This window comes from Pteropus alecto, unplaced genomic scaffold (assembly GCF_000325575.1).
Source record: "Pteropus alecto unplaced genomic scaffold, ASM32557v1 scaffold338, whole genome shotgun sequence".
Classification (NCBI taxonomy): Eukaryota; Metazoa; Chordata; class Mammalia; order Chiroptera; family Pteropodidae; genus Pteropus; species Pteropus alecto.
Genome location: NW_006441995.1, coordinates 642,247 through 656,565, shown reverse-complemented (window position 1 = coordinate 656,565; position 14,319 = coordinate 642,247). Strand labels below are relative to the sequence as shown.

General features: G+C 31.5%; 1 protein-coding gene across 3 annotated transcripts in view; it reads right to left on the bottom strand.

The window, feature by feature from the left end:
- Window positions 1-14,319, bottom strand: part of NIPBL (NIPBL, cohesin loading factor) — a 166,465-nt gene that overhangs the window by 98,468 nt on the left and 53,678 nt on the right. For all 3 annotated transcript variants that reach the window (XM_006919488.1, XM_006919489.3, XM_015595321.1), the window contains exons 2-4: window positions 5,575-5,717; window positions 3,450-3,615; window positions 1,486-1,613 (exon numbers count right to left, since the gene is read on the bottom strand). In XM_006919488.1, the coding sequence (XP_006919550.1) occupies window positions 1,486-1,613; window positions 3,450-3,615; window positions 5,575-5,638 (358 nt within the window). In that variant the 5' untranslated portion in view covers window positions 5,639-5,717. The remainder of the gene's footprint in view (window positions 1-1,485; window positions 1,614-3,449; window positions 3,616-5,574; window positions 5,718-14,319) is intronic.

Genomic DNA, 14,319 nt, shown 5'->3' with positions numbered 1-14,319 from the left:
GAAGTATAAAAAAAGTGATTTGCATATTATTAAATTTTCACCATATGTGTGACTCACATTTACACTTAGCAACTAAGAATCATCTTAAAAAAATGTTAAGCCAAATATCACTAGAAAAAAAATCACAACACGCAATTAATTAATTTTTAAATGCTAGTTCATGTTTTTACAAAGTAGAAAATGGAGAAATCAAACATTTTGGACTAAAAATAAGCATATGTGTCGTATGAAACAAAATACGTGACTGAAAGAGAAGTATTCTAAAAGTTTTTGATTAGAGTGATTTACTACCTAAATTAAATATTTTAAAATGTAATTTACCAAAATATAGTATAGTCTTGGAAAATTTCCTTTATTCAATCTTACATTTATTCATATTATCTTCTATTAAATGCTCCTATCCTATTAGTCTTCCTTCCAACCAATGATCTCTCCATATTTTTTTTCATTTCAACCTTCCTTCCAGAGCAAATGTAATTATAGTTTTCTTTCCATTATTCACATTTCTTTTCTGCTATTGCAATCTACCTTATTAGTTGGTGAAGATAATAGTCTTGCCCTGCATACCTGCCTTCAATTTTCTGAAAGGCGAGTTAGGCAGAGAGGCATTTCCATGGATTCACTTTGAGGAATGGATAGTTAATTATATGTAATTGCTTTAAAAACATGATTTATACACAAAGACACAAAATCAACAAAGTGTTATTATTAAAAAACAAAACTAGGAGGTGGAATGGGGAACTTCAAGGAAGTACTTCCAATAAATCTGACAATACTGAATATGATTAATCAATTAATTAAGTTGGACCATCTTGAGTTGTCTAAACTATTTCTTTCTATTTTAATCTTAGGAGCCAAGCAAGTACTTGGGCTTGCTAAATTCAGGAAGCTTCAGACCAGAATAATGCTCCTAACTCAAAGGTACTCCTTGACTATATAAAAATTGTACTTCTGGTGGATAACACATTGTCATGATTTTATACTATTTACTATAAATTTTTCTTTAATAACTTATCATGCTGCTAAGGCAACAGAAGTGTTAAACCAATTACTTCATAACCATGATTGTAATCACCATGAATACTAACTAATACCTGGTAAAATTATTTATATATGTACTTACTACTGTGTGGTGAAAAGCTCTGCAAATATTTTCATTATTTCATTAAGACTTTTTTTCATACCAATTATACAATTTTCTAAAAAAAAAATTCTACAGTTCTTTGAGTAAATACATTTGCGAATATCTAATAAAACACACTATAATCTTAAAATGTCTAATTTTCAAGGAACTTAGTTACATATTAAACTATAAGAATATTAACATCCATTTAAGGTTCCTTCTTGTTTTTGGCTCAAGTTTCAATGTGGCATGCATAGACAGCCTGTTAAAGGAGACAGTTCAATTTAATTACTACATGTGAAACAAGTTCTGATATGGGTCCATAAAAATATACTATGAAATTAAATTATTAAGAACCTCACCACTTTGTACATATCTGTTCTGCATACTTTTCTCCCTGAAAACGTTGGGACTCCTTGCCAGGACAGCCTGCAACAAGACTGGTATGTCGCCTTCTGGATCATCACTGCCAAGATTATCCTTCAACTCTCTGATGTTGAGAAAATAAATAAAGAATTAAAACAGTGATTTGACTGGTTAGAATTTGTTATTAGTTAGCAATTCACTAGTGAAATTCAGAAAAGGCTAAGGCAGAAAATCAAGAAGACTTATGGTATAAAAACAAATAACATGAGTATGTCTAACAATTCATGGATTTCTAAAACTGCTATTCCTGGAAGAAACAGAATTATCAAAAATGACAGAGGAGAGTTATTCTAAGGCCTTTTTTTCCCATTTTATTTTAAACAGATTAAAAAAAGCCCAAAATATATTTCATGGAACTATGAATTTCATGTTCACATTAGTTTCAAAGTAGAAAACAGAGTCCACTCTAAACTATCCAAAATAATAGAAGGATATAGAGGTGATAATTATGCACAGAAGCTAATATTTGGGCTTGGAATATATTTTCTCCCTTAAATCTGAATTTGAGTCAGTCTGCTTTTTTGAGAACATCCTCTGAATGAAGTACTGCTGCCACATTAATTAAGACAAGATCCAGAGGTTATGTAATTTTTCCATCTTATATTCTTTTCCCAAATAAAGTCATCAGGGGTAAAACAAACAAACAAAAAAATAAACCCTAAGCAAGTGGTTAAGGGTAGCCATAATTTTTAATAAACTTGAAAATAGCAAATTAAATTCATAATTATGGAAGGTAAGTACTAAAATTATAGGCAGTATTTTAAATTCTACAATCTACATGACATATATTCCACTCATAAAATCTAATAAGATTTATAAAGATGGTGTCCAATGGTAAGATTCAATAAATTTCTGAGGGCAATCTTAAAGTAGCTCTCCATAAAACAAATCATTACTGTATATTGTTATTTCCCTTTATCTCTTTAACTAGTTGATTAAGTATGTACAGGTATAACAAATAATGTAATATTTAGACATTGTTGAATTTCTGGAGTGACAAATATTATACTTCCTTCTGATTTTAACCAATCATTTCATAGTTTTTCCATCAGAAAATTTACATTTAATATTTCACCTTAGAGTCAAAAGCTTTAAAAATGGCCCCAAAGTATATACTGCACCGAATGGCAGACACCTCTCCATTGTAATGTGCTTTATCCTCATTCCCCTAAATAATGATTCTTAAAAAAAAAAAAAAAAAATTTAAAGAATGGAAAGGTATTATCAGTATCAATGTGTGGGATGAAAGGGATAAAGGTGAGAGATTTAACTTTGTATACAGTTTTGTGTAAGATACTTTAAGTATGTAATGCTTTTGCAGTAAAAAAATTTTAATATACTTATGTACAAAAATTTTATAAATAAGCTGTATAATTTAAGTTTATATTATTTTTAAAAAGGTGAAAACACACACCTTTGTTCAGACTGTACAACAAATCCTAGGAAAAATTTGTCCCAAATTCTGTAGTAGCCGTCCATGGAGTTAGTCTTTGAGTTCTTTCTATACTTCCCATGAAAAGCATGTGAGCCTACTCCAAAGAAAACTAGCACCATAATGCCTGGGAATTCTAACTACTCTAACAATACCAGGAAAAGGGAGATTGCTTCAAGAGTAACTTTAGACCTTTGCACACATGCATCTTGATGGATCCCAAGGTTATTCCAAAAGTATCGAAAAGATCTTCACAGGACTACATGGGTCAGAACTACTGTCTCAAAGTAACCATGGCCTAATTAAATCTCATTAATATCTCATTATAGCAAGGCTATTCTCATTTAGATATTGACACATTAAAAAAATAAACTATATATCTAACTTTTTTTGAAATAAAGAATAAACCAGGAATACTGATTCTCTTAGTAAGAACAAAATTCTCACTTTATTTTAGATTGTACTTACATGTGATCTGTTGATACCTGGTTGAGGCTATGGACAAGCTGTGAAACCAAGTTATCATCCCTACAGGCCAAAAGGCAATTCACCTCTTCTGCTATTCGTGCATTGAAGAGGAGGCTCTTTGTAGTTGTAGCAGGTAAAGGGGATGGAAGAGGCAGCTGGTTCAGGACTATTTGAAATAAAATCAGATTATAAGAAATCAAATGTAATAAGTCTCTTCAGTGCTTACATATATTTTGGAATTAAAAATAAGTTATAAATATCAATGTGACATATTATTAAAAGGCTTTCCTTCTCTCCCCCAACAATCCCCAATCAACTCTACAAAATTCCCAAAACATTCCTTGGACCATAATAGATTATACTGCTCTCTAAAACTCAGCTCCTTTATATTTATGCGAATTTGCATATCTTAAATTTTAATTTAATAAGTGAATAGCCAAAAAGGTAAGGTTAAAACTAAGTAACTTCCTAAAATTGAGATTATATTAATCTCAATTTAACAAATAAGATTTATCAGAATCACTAGTACGCTCACAAAAATAAACCAAATAATAATACTTGACTCTTCAGATAGACAAGTAACATGTTTTTAAAAGCTTAAGTATATACAAACATAAACTGCTCATGTCAGCAGGAGAACATTCATAGACAAGGATTCTGGAGGAAGAAGGATATCTAAAGAGTTTTGCTTTAAGTTATAAATTCCTAAATAGTTCTCTCCTCTCTTCATTCTATGCTAAACAGCAAACAAAAAGACAAATGTTTTATACAGTAGTTTAAATTCAACTATTTAATGTCACTTCACAAAATGGAAATTTGTTCATTTGTCTAAACTAAAAGTTAAGAAAGTTAATTAAAAAGTATTCACTTCTAATTACCTACGCAGTATAACTATCATGCTGGTCAGCCCCGATGGGTAATAACAAGTTTTTTATTAATAAAAACCAAATAAAATTATTATTTAATGAGTAGAGTTTATTGGGCAGACAAACTTTTATAATATAAGGTACAGCTGAGATAATGGAGAAGACAAAAAGAAACCCCCGGGAGTAGATCTGATTTTGCACTACTACATATTATATGAGCTACGCCTTACCTATAAAGTGATAAAAACTTTGTTTCAAATGTTTCTTTACCTGAGTTATCCTTAAGCCCACCAACTACTTTCTTGTTATCCCAGACTTCATAAACTATCCTATTAGTTTCCTAACCTCAAAGCTGTAGAGTGTTATCTATTTAACCCCCATTAAAGCCAGCTGGAAATTAACAACAGAAAATAGTTTTGAGGGATAAAGAACACAGACAAAAGCATTACTTAAAGTTATTTTCTCATAGCTCCTTTATTATAAAGCCCTAAATCTTACATAACGCTATACAAAAAGAAGTCTGTCATTTTCTCATCTTCTATCCTTCCCTCTCATATGTCTTCTTCTCTTTATTTATTCAGGTAGGATGACACTGGGACTAAGATTGTGTAGCTTTTTGCAACATTACCCAGGGACAAAGAATTAGAGTTGTCTACAAAAGAATTAAGTACCTAAAAAATTGTGTTATACAACATAAGTCTTGAAAAAATGACAATGTTCCTTTTAAACTTAACTGTTCAGAGTAAAATAGGCTGCTGACACCTATGACAAACTCCAACAGATTACTAAGCATGACATCTAAAATAACCATCACTAAGAAATTAGATTATTAGACTATCAAATATTCTTTGAAGGGCAGTTTCAGCTACCATTTCTATAAATGCTTTTTAAAAAGTCTATATTAGTTGCTATATACCAATGCTTTTTCAGTTTTGATTTTTCTTAATGCTTTGTCTTATGTTTGGGCCTTACTTTTCCATTTATCCTTTTACCATGTAACACCTTTAAACAAATGTGTGCTACCAATTCTTAATGGATGAAACAGAAATTACAGTCTTACCTATTACTAGCTGACTACACTAGTTTTGCTACTTTCACATGTATGCCAATAAATTAATGGAAATAATGACTGTCATTTAAAATCGAAAATCTTAAAAATTTTGTTACTTATGACACTATGAATAATTTTTGTTACAGTCTCTCTAAAAATCATCATTAACAAGAGTAGAACATAAATTAGATAAATTAACCAAACTTACGGTCTGTGAGACTAGCAATCCCCGCAAGAGTAGTGATGGGGACATGGGGCATATCCCCATTCATCCTGAAGTTCTGGAATGGTGTTGCCTATAAAAGTACTTAGTTCAGGTGCCAGCTGTCATTACTTCCCATTTCCCAAACACTGCAATGACAAAGATACAATTATTTGCAATATGTCAAATATATTACTATTAGAAAAATGCTTATAAAAATAAATTTTTCTGCTTTGTTTGTTCAACCTATATAACAATAAAAGCCATCATTCATATACTACTTACCATATGTTAGGCACTGCAAAATGCATATATTAACTCATTTAGTCCTCCAAACAAGTAAGGTAAGTACTATTATTTTCTGCATTTTACTGATGAGAAAATTAGTTTATGGGGAATATAAAGTAACTTGTGGAGCAAAGATTAGAGCCCAAGCAATCTGGCTCAAAAGTCTGTGTTATTAGCAGGCTGTATTACTAGACAGAAATACTTAATTTTGACAAGCACTATAATTCTTTTCCACATCATAAACACATTAAAATCTAGCTCCAGCTTGCCTTTCTAGCTATATCTCTCACTATTCTCCTACATAAACCATCCTCTTTAGTCCAGCTGATCAAATTCTTTGAATCCACCTTATGTTTTCTGTTATTTATTTCCTAATATATCTCCCTACCTAGGTAGCTGTATGTACTTTAGTTCAATTCCTATAATTCTTCAAGATCTATGGCAAGTTCCCACTACACTTCATGAAACTCCAGACAAATTCAGCCAAAAGCCATCCTACCTTAATCTACACTGAACTGGTAACATTTATTGCCCAACATTCTTTGTAAATAATTATATATTCCTTTATAACATTTCTGAAATGTGTCTTGTTTCATTCTTGTATAATTACTTAATATTCATGTACTTGTCTTCCTATCACTGCATGCTTTATATCAATCGATTACATAATCAACATGCAAACACATAAAGGACAAAGAAAGGCATGTGTTGTTAACATTTTAATGTTCCTATACAATGACTTATGTGACTCAAATATTCAGTTTTTATTATCATGTAATTGTGTGTGTGTGTGTACACACAGACATTTTATAAAATTCCTGAACACCTTTTCCATTATTCTGTTCAATGTCTCCAAGTTTTCTCATCTTAATTTCAACATGTGGCTTTTGGAACATTTATCTTTCCATTAACAGTAACTGCGTATGAACTTTTTCTTTTTAAGTATATAATACAACATTTTAATAAGTGTATGTTTATCAAAGATATACCTTTAAAGAATCAGTAAATATAGGATTATTCCACATCAACTAAGACATAGTGCTAAAATGGAAAGCTGAATTGTCATTTTCAGTTTAAGTGTTTCTCTCTTTTTTTATTGAGGTTGTATTTGTCAGTCACTTTTCGGTGAACCTTTAAGTTTTTTGAGTAGTAAACTTTAAAACAGTGAAAAAACACTAATAACTCCCCTTACTTATACATCTTAATGCAACTTTGCAAATAAGTTTCTTTTTGAGGTAGAAATATACAGGTTGTTAAATTAAGAATTGTTTTTACTAAAACACTTTTACTGTGAAGAGGAGATATACTGACAAAAGTTCACCAAACATATGTATAGTTTAGCAGAGTTACAAAGAAAACATCTATATAAACTCACGATCCAGAAGGCTAGCAACCTAGTTCTTTCTAGAGGTGACAACTATCTTGTCTTTTGGTAATCATGTCATTATATTTCCTTTACAGTTTAATGACCTTTATATGTACTTTCTTCTTTTTCAGTAGCTGGCCAAGGAAAAAACACTACTTTCCTTTGATGAATGACTGACATAAAATTTGCTAGTAGAAGCCCAATGAAAAGAAATGGCACAGGAAATAGTACCGGAAAGATATCCCTGGCTACTCTATATTTGTCCTTTTGTTTTACTGTGGACTTTACTCTTTGAAGTTATGAATTTGATTCTTTAACCATTACCAAAGAAATTTAAAGAAACGCTGCATATTTAGCATTTGCATCATGCACTGAAAAAAAAAATAAGAATTTAAAACCTGATAGAAGTCACCAAACACAATGAATTGTTTCTAAATTAAGGCTAATAAAGTTCCAAATTTATGTAATTGATGGGAAAAAATTGTTGCATGCAAATTATGTACAGAAGAGCACAAAAACACTTTCGTATCACATGTGACTCACTGTTATACACATAAATAACCATATTCAAGCAGATTAAGTAACAAGTGACCATGTTTAATTATTAAATTAGGAGGATAGGAACCCATAAAGAACATTAGGGTTCTATTGGGGGCTACCCAGCTTATTCTGTATTCCTAAATCCCAGGTAACATGTAAAGAAAACCCAACCCTAGGTTGGAGGTTTTTTTTGCTAAAAATGATTTACATGACTAATTACCACCATGAATTAGAAGATTAATAAACATAACCACAAATCTGTGCTTTTCTTAGTGACATAATGAGGCATCTGAATACTCTGATGTCAACTCAAAACTAGGAGTAAGGGGGCAAGGAAGGGAAACAATGATGCTTGTTTGGTTTAAAGTGCTTTAAGTATGGACTAAGTGGATGACTAGTGACAAACCTCTTTATACCTCATTGATGAACTATGTTAATTTCATTGGAATCCAAGATTTTGAAGAACAGCAGAAGACTTCAGTAGAAATGGATTTATAATTTTAGCTGAAGCCACAGATTTAATGAAATGAGTAATCTGCGGAAATGTTGCTGCCTTATGCTAGAAGGTGACCAGAGTCCATCATATATTCCTAGAAAGAGCATTCCTAGAATTCTAAAAATGAATATATACATCCCAATCTAATTAGACATAGCATTTCTGACTGTATTGGGCAATGTTTGGTCTACCTGGCTCTGTGAGAGTATACTCTTTCATGAAATTGCTGAAACTGAAGCTGAAAGTCATATCTGGAAAACAATGTGTCCAGAATGAAATGGTAACCAAATGGGAAAGATTATAATGAGTGCTTTAGAACTGTCACTTTAGGCAATGTTTTACTTAAAATCTGTGACTAGTGAATGGTTTGCGGATTGTAAAATAAATTTAGTGGGTAGAGATCAACATTGAAAGGGATGTAGGAAATAAAGATGTAAGGGTACACCACACATTGAAAAGCAGTTTGAAAGTTGCAGATTTAAAGAAATGGAAGAATGAAGCAAGTAGCCCACCTCCTAAGCAGTGATGAGAATGAAATAAATACATGTTAGTCACTTCGCATACTACCTGGCACACAGTAAGTGATCCAGAAAGTTAACAGTGTTACTGCTAACTAGAAAACACATGTTTGGGGGACTAGAAGAGAAACACAGGTGAATTAGGGAAATGGGGTCTTTTCAGGACAAATAATCACTACTTCTGAAAGATCTATTATAAACTTTTATTTGAAATTCCAGTATGTATTTCTCAAAAGTATTACAAATAAGTAAAATAGTCCTAGGCACACCCACCTACAATTACTTAAATGATAATAGGTGAAATAAATATCGACAATAAAAGGTAGGAGAAAATATAACTTGTAAATCAAAGACACACATACACAAATGAGTAAGAAATCATTTATAGACTAATTTTAGAATGGCCTGAGGGTTAATTAAAATCATGCTTAGTGGATATTTTCTATATTCTCATTTCAGTTCATCTTAATAAGTCTGAAAGGAACTTCTAAGCACTTGCCAAGACTTTTAAAGACGCAGCTCTTTGTTCATTTAATTTCACTTCAAACTTTGATTCTTCATGCAAACAAAAGAAATGTAAATAAAACAGTATTGGTAGAAATTAATAATAATAATAATAATATTCAAATTGGGATGGATTTGGAATAAAAGGCACTCATAATCTGATGGTAGATAAACTTCCCTGGACAGCCACTTTGTATCCTATAGCCAAAAATTGTCCGAACGATTTTACTTTTTTTAGTAGTGGAAAACTGGTAGAAATGATAACTAACATTTATCAAGAAGCTGCTATGTAATAAAAACCAGTTATAAACAATTTAAAATTACTCTCATTTAATCCTTATATGACACTGAAGTAATAATCCAGTTTTATTTAATGAAGAAACACATACAGAGAGGATAAGTAACTTGCCTAAGTCATACAGTACGAGTTAAACTCAGGCTGTCTGGCACATGGACACTTTACATAACGATATTATTAGTTTAACATTATTGGTGTAATAAATGATGTTACATCTATGAGACTACTATGCGCCAATTAAAAATCATGTTGTACAGTCAATAAAGATATGAGGAAAAGACAATCACAATATGTAGTCAAGGAAGAAAGAACAGCCTGCCTGGGTTTGAATCCGAGCTCCTTTACTTACTATGTAACCTTGGAAAAGCTACTGAACCTCTCTGTATCTTAGTTTCTTCAGGTAATATTACTATTAGGAGGCAGGTAATATTACTATTTCTAATTTTGTTGTAAGGATGAAATGGGTTAATACATGTAAAGTACTTAAAACTGAGCTGGGCATGTAGTAAGGGTTCAATAAATGTGAGCTGATATTTATTATACACTTTTCTGCATCTTGCTTTTGTCACATGTTATCTTAGAAATCTATCATATATGCAGATATGTCTCATTCTTTTTCTAATATTATTTTACAGCATTACTGAAACATCAAATTTAAATAAATGTTATTCAGTAAGCTATACCATGTAACTATGAAGAAAGGCGACCATCTCCTTACGGAATCAGACTCCTAACTTTATAACCGCATCTAGTAATCAATTCACATTTCTAGGGCACTGAAAGTACTCATCTACTTTCTTCTTGACCTGAACTACACAGCAGTAAGCAAAACTCCTGAAGAAAATCAACCTTGGATAAAAAATTATAATGAATAAGTAAATACCTTGATATGTTTATATTATGTCCATAACTTCTCAAAATTGGCATAATGACATTTTAATAAATATGGTTGAGAATCCATTATTCCCTCCATGTCTGAATATATCAATGATCAGATAAACGTATACTAAATGTAAGAAATCAATTTAGTAACTTTTTCCTTAGCAACTATTTAGTCTGCCTTAATTTAATAACTGAAATTCCTTTAAATCTACTTTGTGTTGTTCTGCAGAAATATCTGCTTCATCTTTTTTTTTTTTTTTTGACATAACTAAAGTACTTTCTTTTCACCTTTTAAAATAGTTTTAAAATGTCATACCAGGTTAGATCAATAGTTCATCCAACTCCATATAGGTACTCCTTGAGTTACAAATGCTACCCAAAAGAACACACTATGTTTCTACAATATTTAGCCTTTCACGATGATGCATCCAATAATATTTATTTTGTGTCACTGTGTCAGACACTATGCTAGGCAAGCAAAGTCCAGTGGTTAACAAGATAGAAACCGACTCTACCCTTTGAAATCTGTAATTGCCCATGGGGTACATCTTCCCGGGGGAGAAAAAGAATCATTGAATTAAAATCCAAACCAATTTTACGTCATTACTTCCTATTTTAATCCCTCCACAATCTGTATCAACTTTATTTAAAAATCAATGGCAAAGATTCTTAAAATTCACGAAGATATAGAATACATATTGCAAATTAAAAGAATATCAATGTGGAAAGGTCAATGTGGAAATGTTTAAAATACATTTTTATGCAAATGATAGTCTGGGTATGGAAAAGGTTCTTTAAGAATATATTTTTAAACCATTAATAACGGTTCTGGGATTTCGGGGAATTTCTATTTTTGTAGTATTTATATCTGTATTACTTGGGTGTTTTAAAAAACTATTAGAATATTAATTTATGATTCAGAAAAACAATGACATAAACTATATATGAGTGAAAAAACATTAAGTGTCTTCTAATAGTTGCTGCTATTTGTACATAAGTTTCTCTGGATATGAAACCCATACTAAGAATATACTGTATGAAGGCACTGTTCTAGGTGACAGAATACGCAGAATGCATTCATAAATACTTTGGCTAGAAAATAAGGCCAGAAAGGTGAACTGGAGCCTACAGTTATGAAGCTGTGATTTTTTCATATTTTTGATATAAGTGAACTTAAGCTTTCACTAAAACTATTGTTAAGAGTGATAGGAGGATTGGAGGTAAAGAGAGAACGGAAGCAGAAAGTTGTTGGAAGAATGCTGCAGTACTGACATGTAACTTTGATTTTGGACTCAATCAGATTATAATGCCAATGTAACATCTAGTTGGAGATGTCTAAAGCAGGAAGTTGGAAATTCAGAACTGACAAAAGCAGTCAGAACTAGTTATAGACATGGAAGTGATCTATAGAGGATTTATAATGGTAGAAATATAATAGATGGAATAGGCAAGAGACAAGGTTGTAGGAGGTTTTGTTTTTGTTTGCATTTCTTATGTGCCAGACAAAAGTCAGAGGGTTGTGAAGATTCTACTTCACAGATGCAAAAATGAAGGCTCAGAGCCTTTATAAATGCTTTTCTATGGCTACATGAAGAGCACGTAGCAGAGCTGGGACTTGAACTCAGGTGTTTCTAACAAAATCTTATATTATTTTGACTGTCTGAAGGACATAAAACTGGGAAACACCTATTTTGTTATGACAGAAAGATAAACCAACAAAATGTAAAGGAAACTGCTCCTCAGAGAAACTAAATGTTTGTTCAAAGTCTCACACCTAGTAATTGACCTATTCAAGACTAGAAGAATACAAATGTTTAGATTTCTAGCTGAGTATTCTTTACATTATGTTGTCATCTTGTATGATTATAAAATTAGTTTGAATAAACTGAAATTTTACATATGTGGAATATTTAGCTAATTAACACTTTTCCTCCTTGGTAATGTTATTTTGAGGTGGGGGGGCAGAAGGAGGGCTTAAGACTGCTATTTTCATTATATTGGTTTATATTATATTTAATAGTATAAACTGCCTCAAATTCTTTGCGAGAAATAGGTAGAATATAAATCTTAAGTAGCCAGATAAGTATATAAGCAAATCTACATTGTACTATTTACTATTTTAAAGAGGAAACAGTGACTCCCTAGAGACTGGCACCTCTACTGCAGAATCCCACACTTTGGTGAAGCTTCCCTTCAGATGCTTTTTCACTACTACTGAAGAATCAATTTTTCATATTCTGTTTAAGTCGCTTCAAAAAGATCCTCCACAAAATCTAGCTCAAAAACAGTTATCAATTGGCTGCACTGTGAAAATTCTCATTTCTTTGAAACATTTATGCTTTTCAATAGAGTTCTAAATTATTTCCATTAAGAAAAATGCAAAATAAAATAAAGCTCTAAAAGCTCTCTTTGAATACATGCTTTGCTTTTGGAACCCTGAGCGCCCTACTGGATATCAATAATGTGTGTGTTCCAAAAGTGTAGCTATATCATAATATATAATATTCAACAGAAGGAAGAATAGTTACATTATTGAGTAAAATTATGAAAAGAAAAAAAAAGTCACCAACAAATAAACTAAGTTGAGATTTAGGGTGTCTCAAAAGCAGTTAATAGAATATGTGTATGTTCATTAAGAAGTAAAATAACTAGTAAAACATTCTATAATCAATTTTCTTCTCCATTCTCATCAATTTACTTCACATGCACTTCTATACAAACCAACTTTAACAAAAATTCATGTCACTTAAAAAGGTCTCAGATGATTTTTTTCCCCAGCTGATTATTAATTGATTTGCTGTGGTCTATGAAGTATGCATCATACACATGATGTATGACAAAATATGCAAAAATACAAGCTGCATCAGGAAAAAAATAATCCCAATTTGGAATGTGCTTATTTAAAATCTTTTTACATAGAACCCATGGAGGAAATTTCCAAGTGCTACTATGAGTTATTTGGGTTCTTACTCTGCCCCAAATTTTCTTTTTCACTTTCTTTTCCACTGCAAAAGAAACAGCCTATCTTCAGCCCCTAATACAGGTTAAGACTATATCTTATACCATGAGACTATTTCTTATACAATGGTATTAGAATTGCAAAATCGATGGCGATTTTTTTTTCTTTCTAAATGAAATTTAGGCTGTAAAGAACTATAAAATTTATATGTTGGTCTCAACTTTTGACCATAATACAGTTAATGATACACAATTAATTTAATCTGCTATATAAAAGAAAACACTTTAGTGAATAGTCCACAAGAGGGCACACTTTCAACTACTGTAAAAATTTTTAATTCACTATTTTTTTACTGGTCCATCAAAGGCTGGCCAGATTCTTATGAATTGATTATTCAATGCCATTAGAAAATAACAGATCCTGAAGTTTGTATTTTTTTGTTGTTGTTGTTTAAACACAAGGAAACTTTCTGGATACACATAAAATTAAGGAAAGCCTGAACACACCAAGACTTCTACATTAATATCAAATTATAAAAGTATGCAATAGTCTTATCAGCCACCTGGGTTCTGTTAGCTATTTAGAGTTTGGCTGCCCTAAGAATCTTTTCCAGAAACTCTGGCTACATTGTTTTTTGATTCTCATATGGGACACAGTCCCTAGGAACAATAAATTCAAGACAACTCAGTAGGAGAACAAAGAGAATATGTTTCAGACACTTTAGAAAATTCTTCCAATCCAACAGGTTAAGATCATTACTTGAAGTACTCAACTGAGAAAGGGTACACATACAAGACATGCAAAAAAAATCATGATTACTTATGTATAATCTGCATTACCAATCCCTTTTCTGCCCTAACCCACAAAAATACCATTCCGGCAGCTCTTCTCACTCCTGAA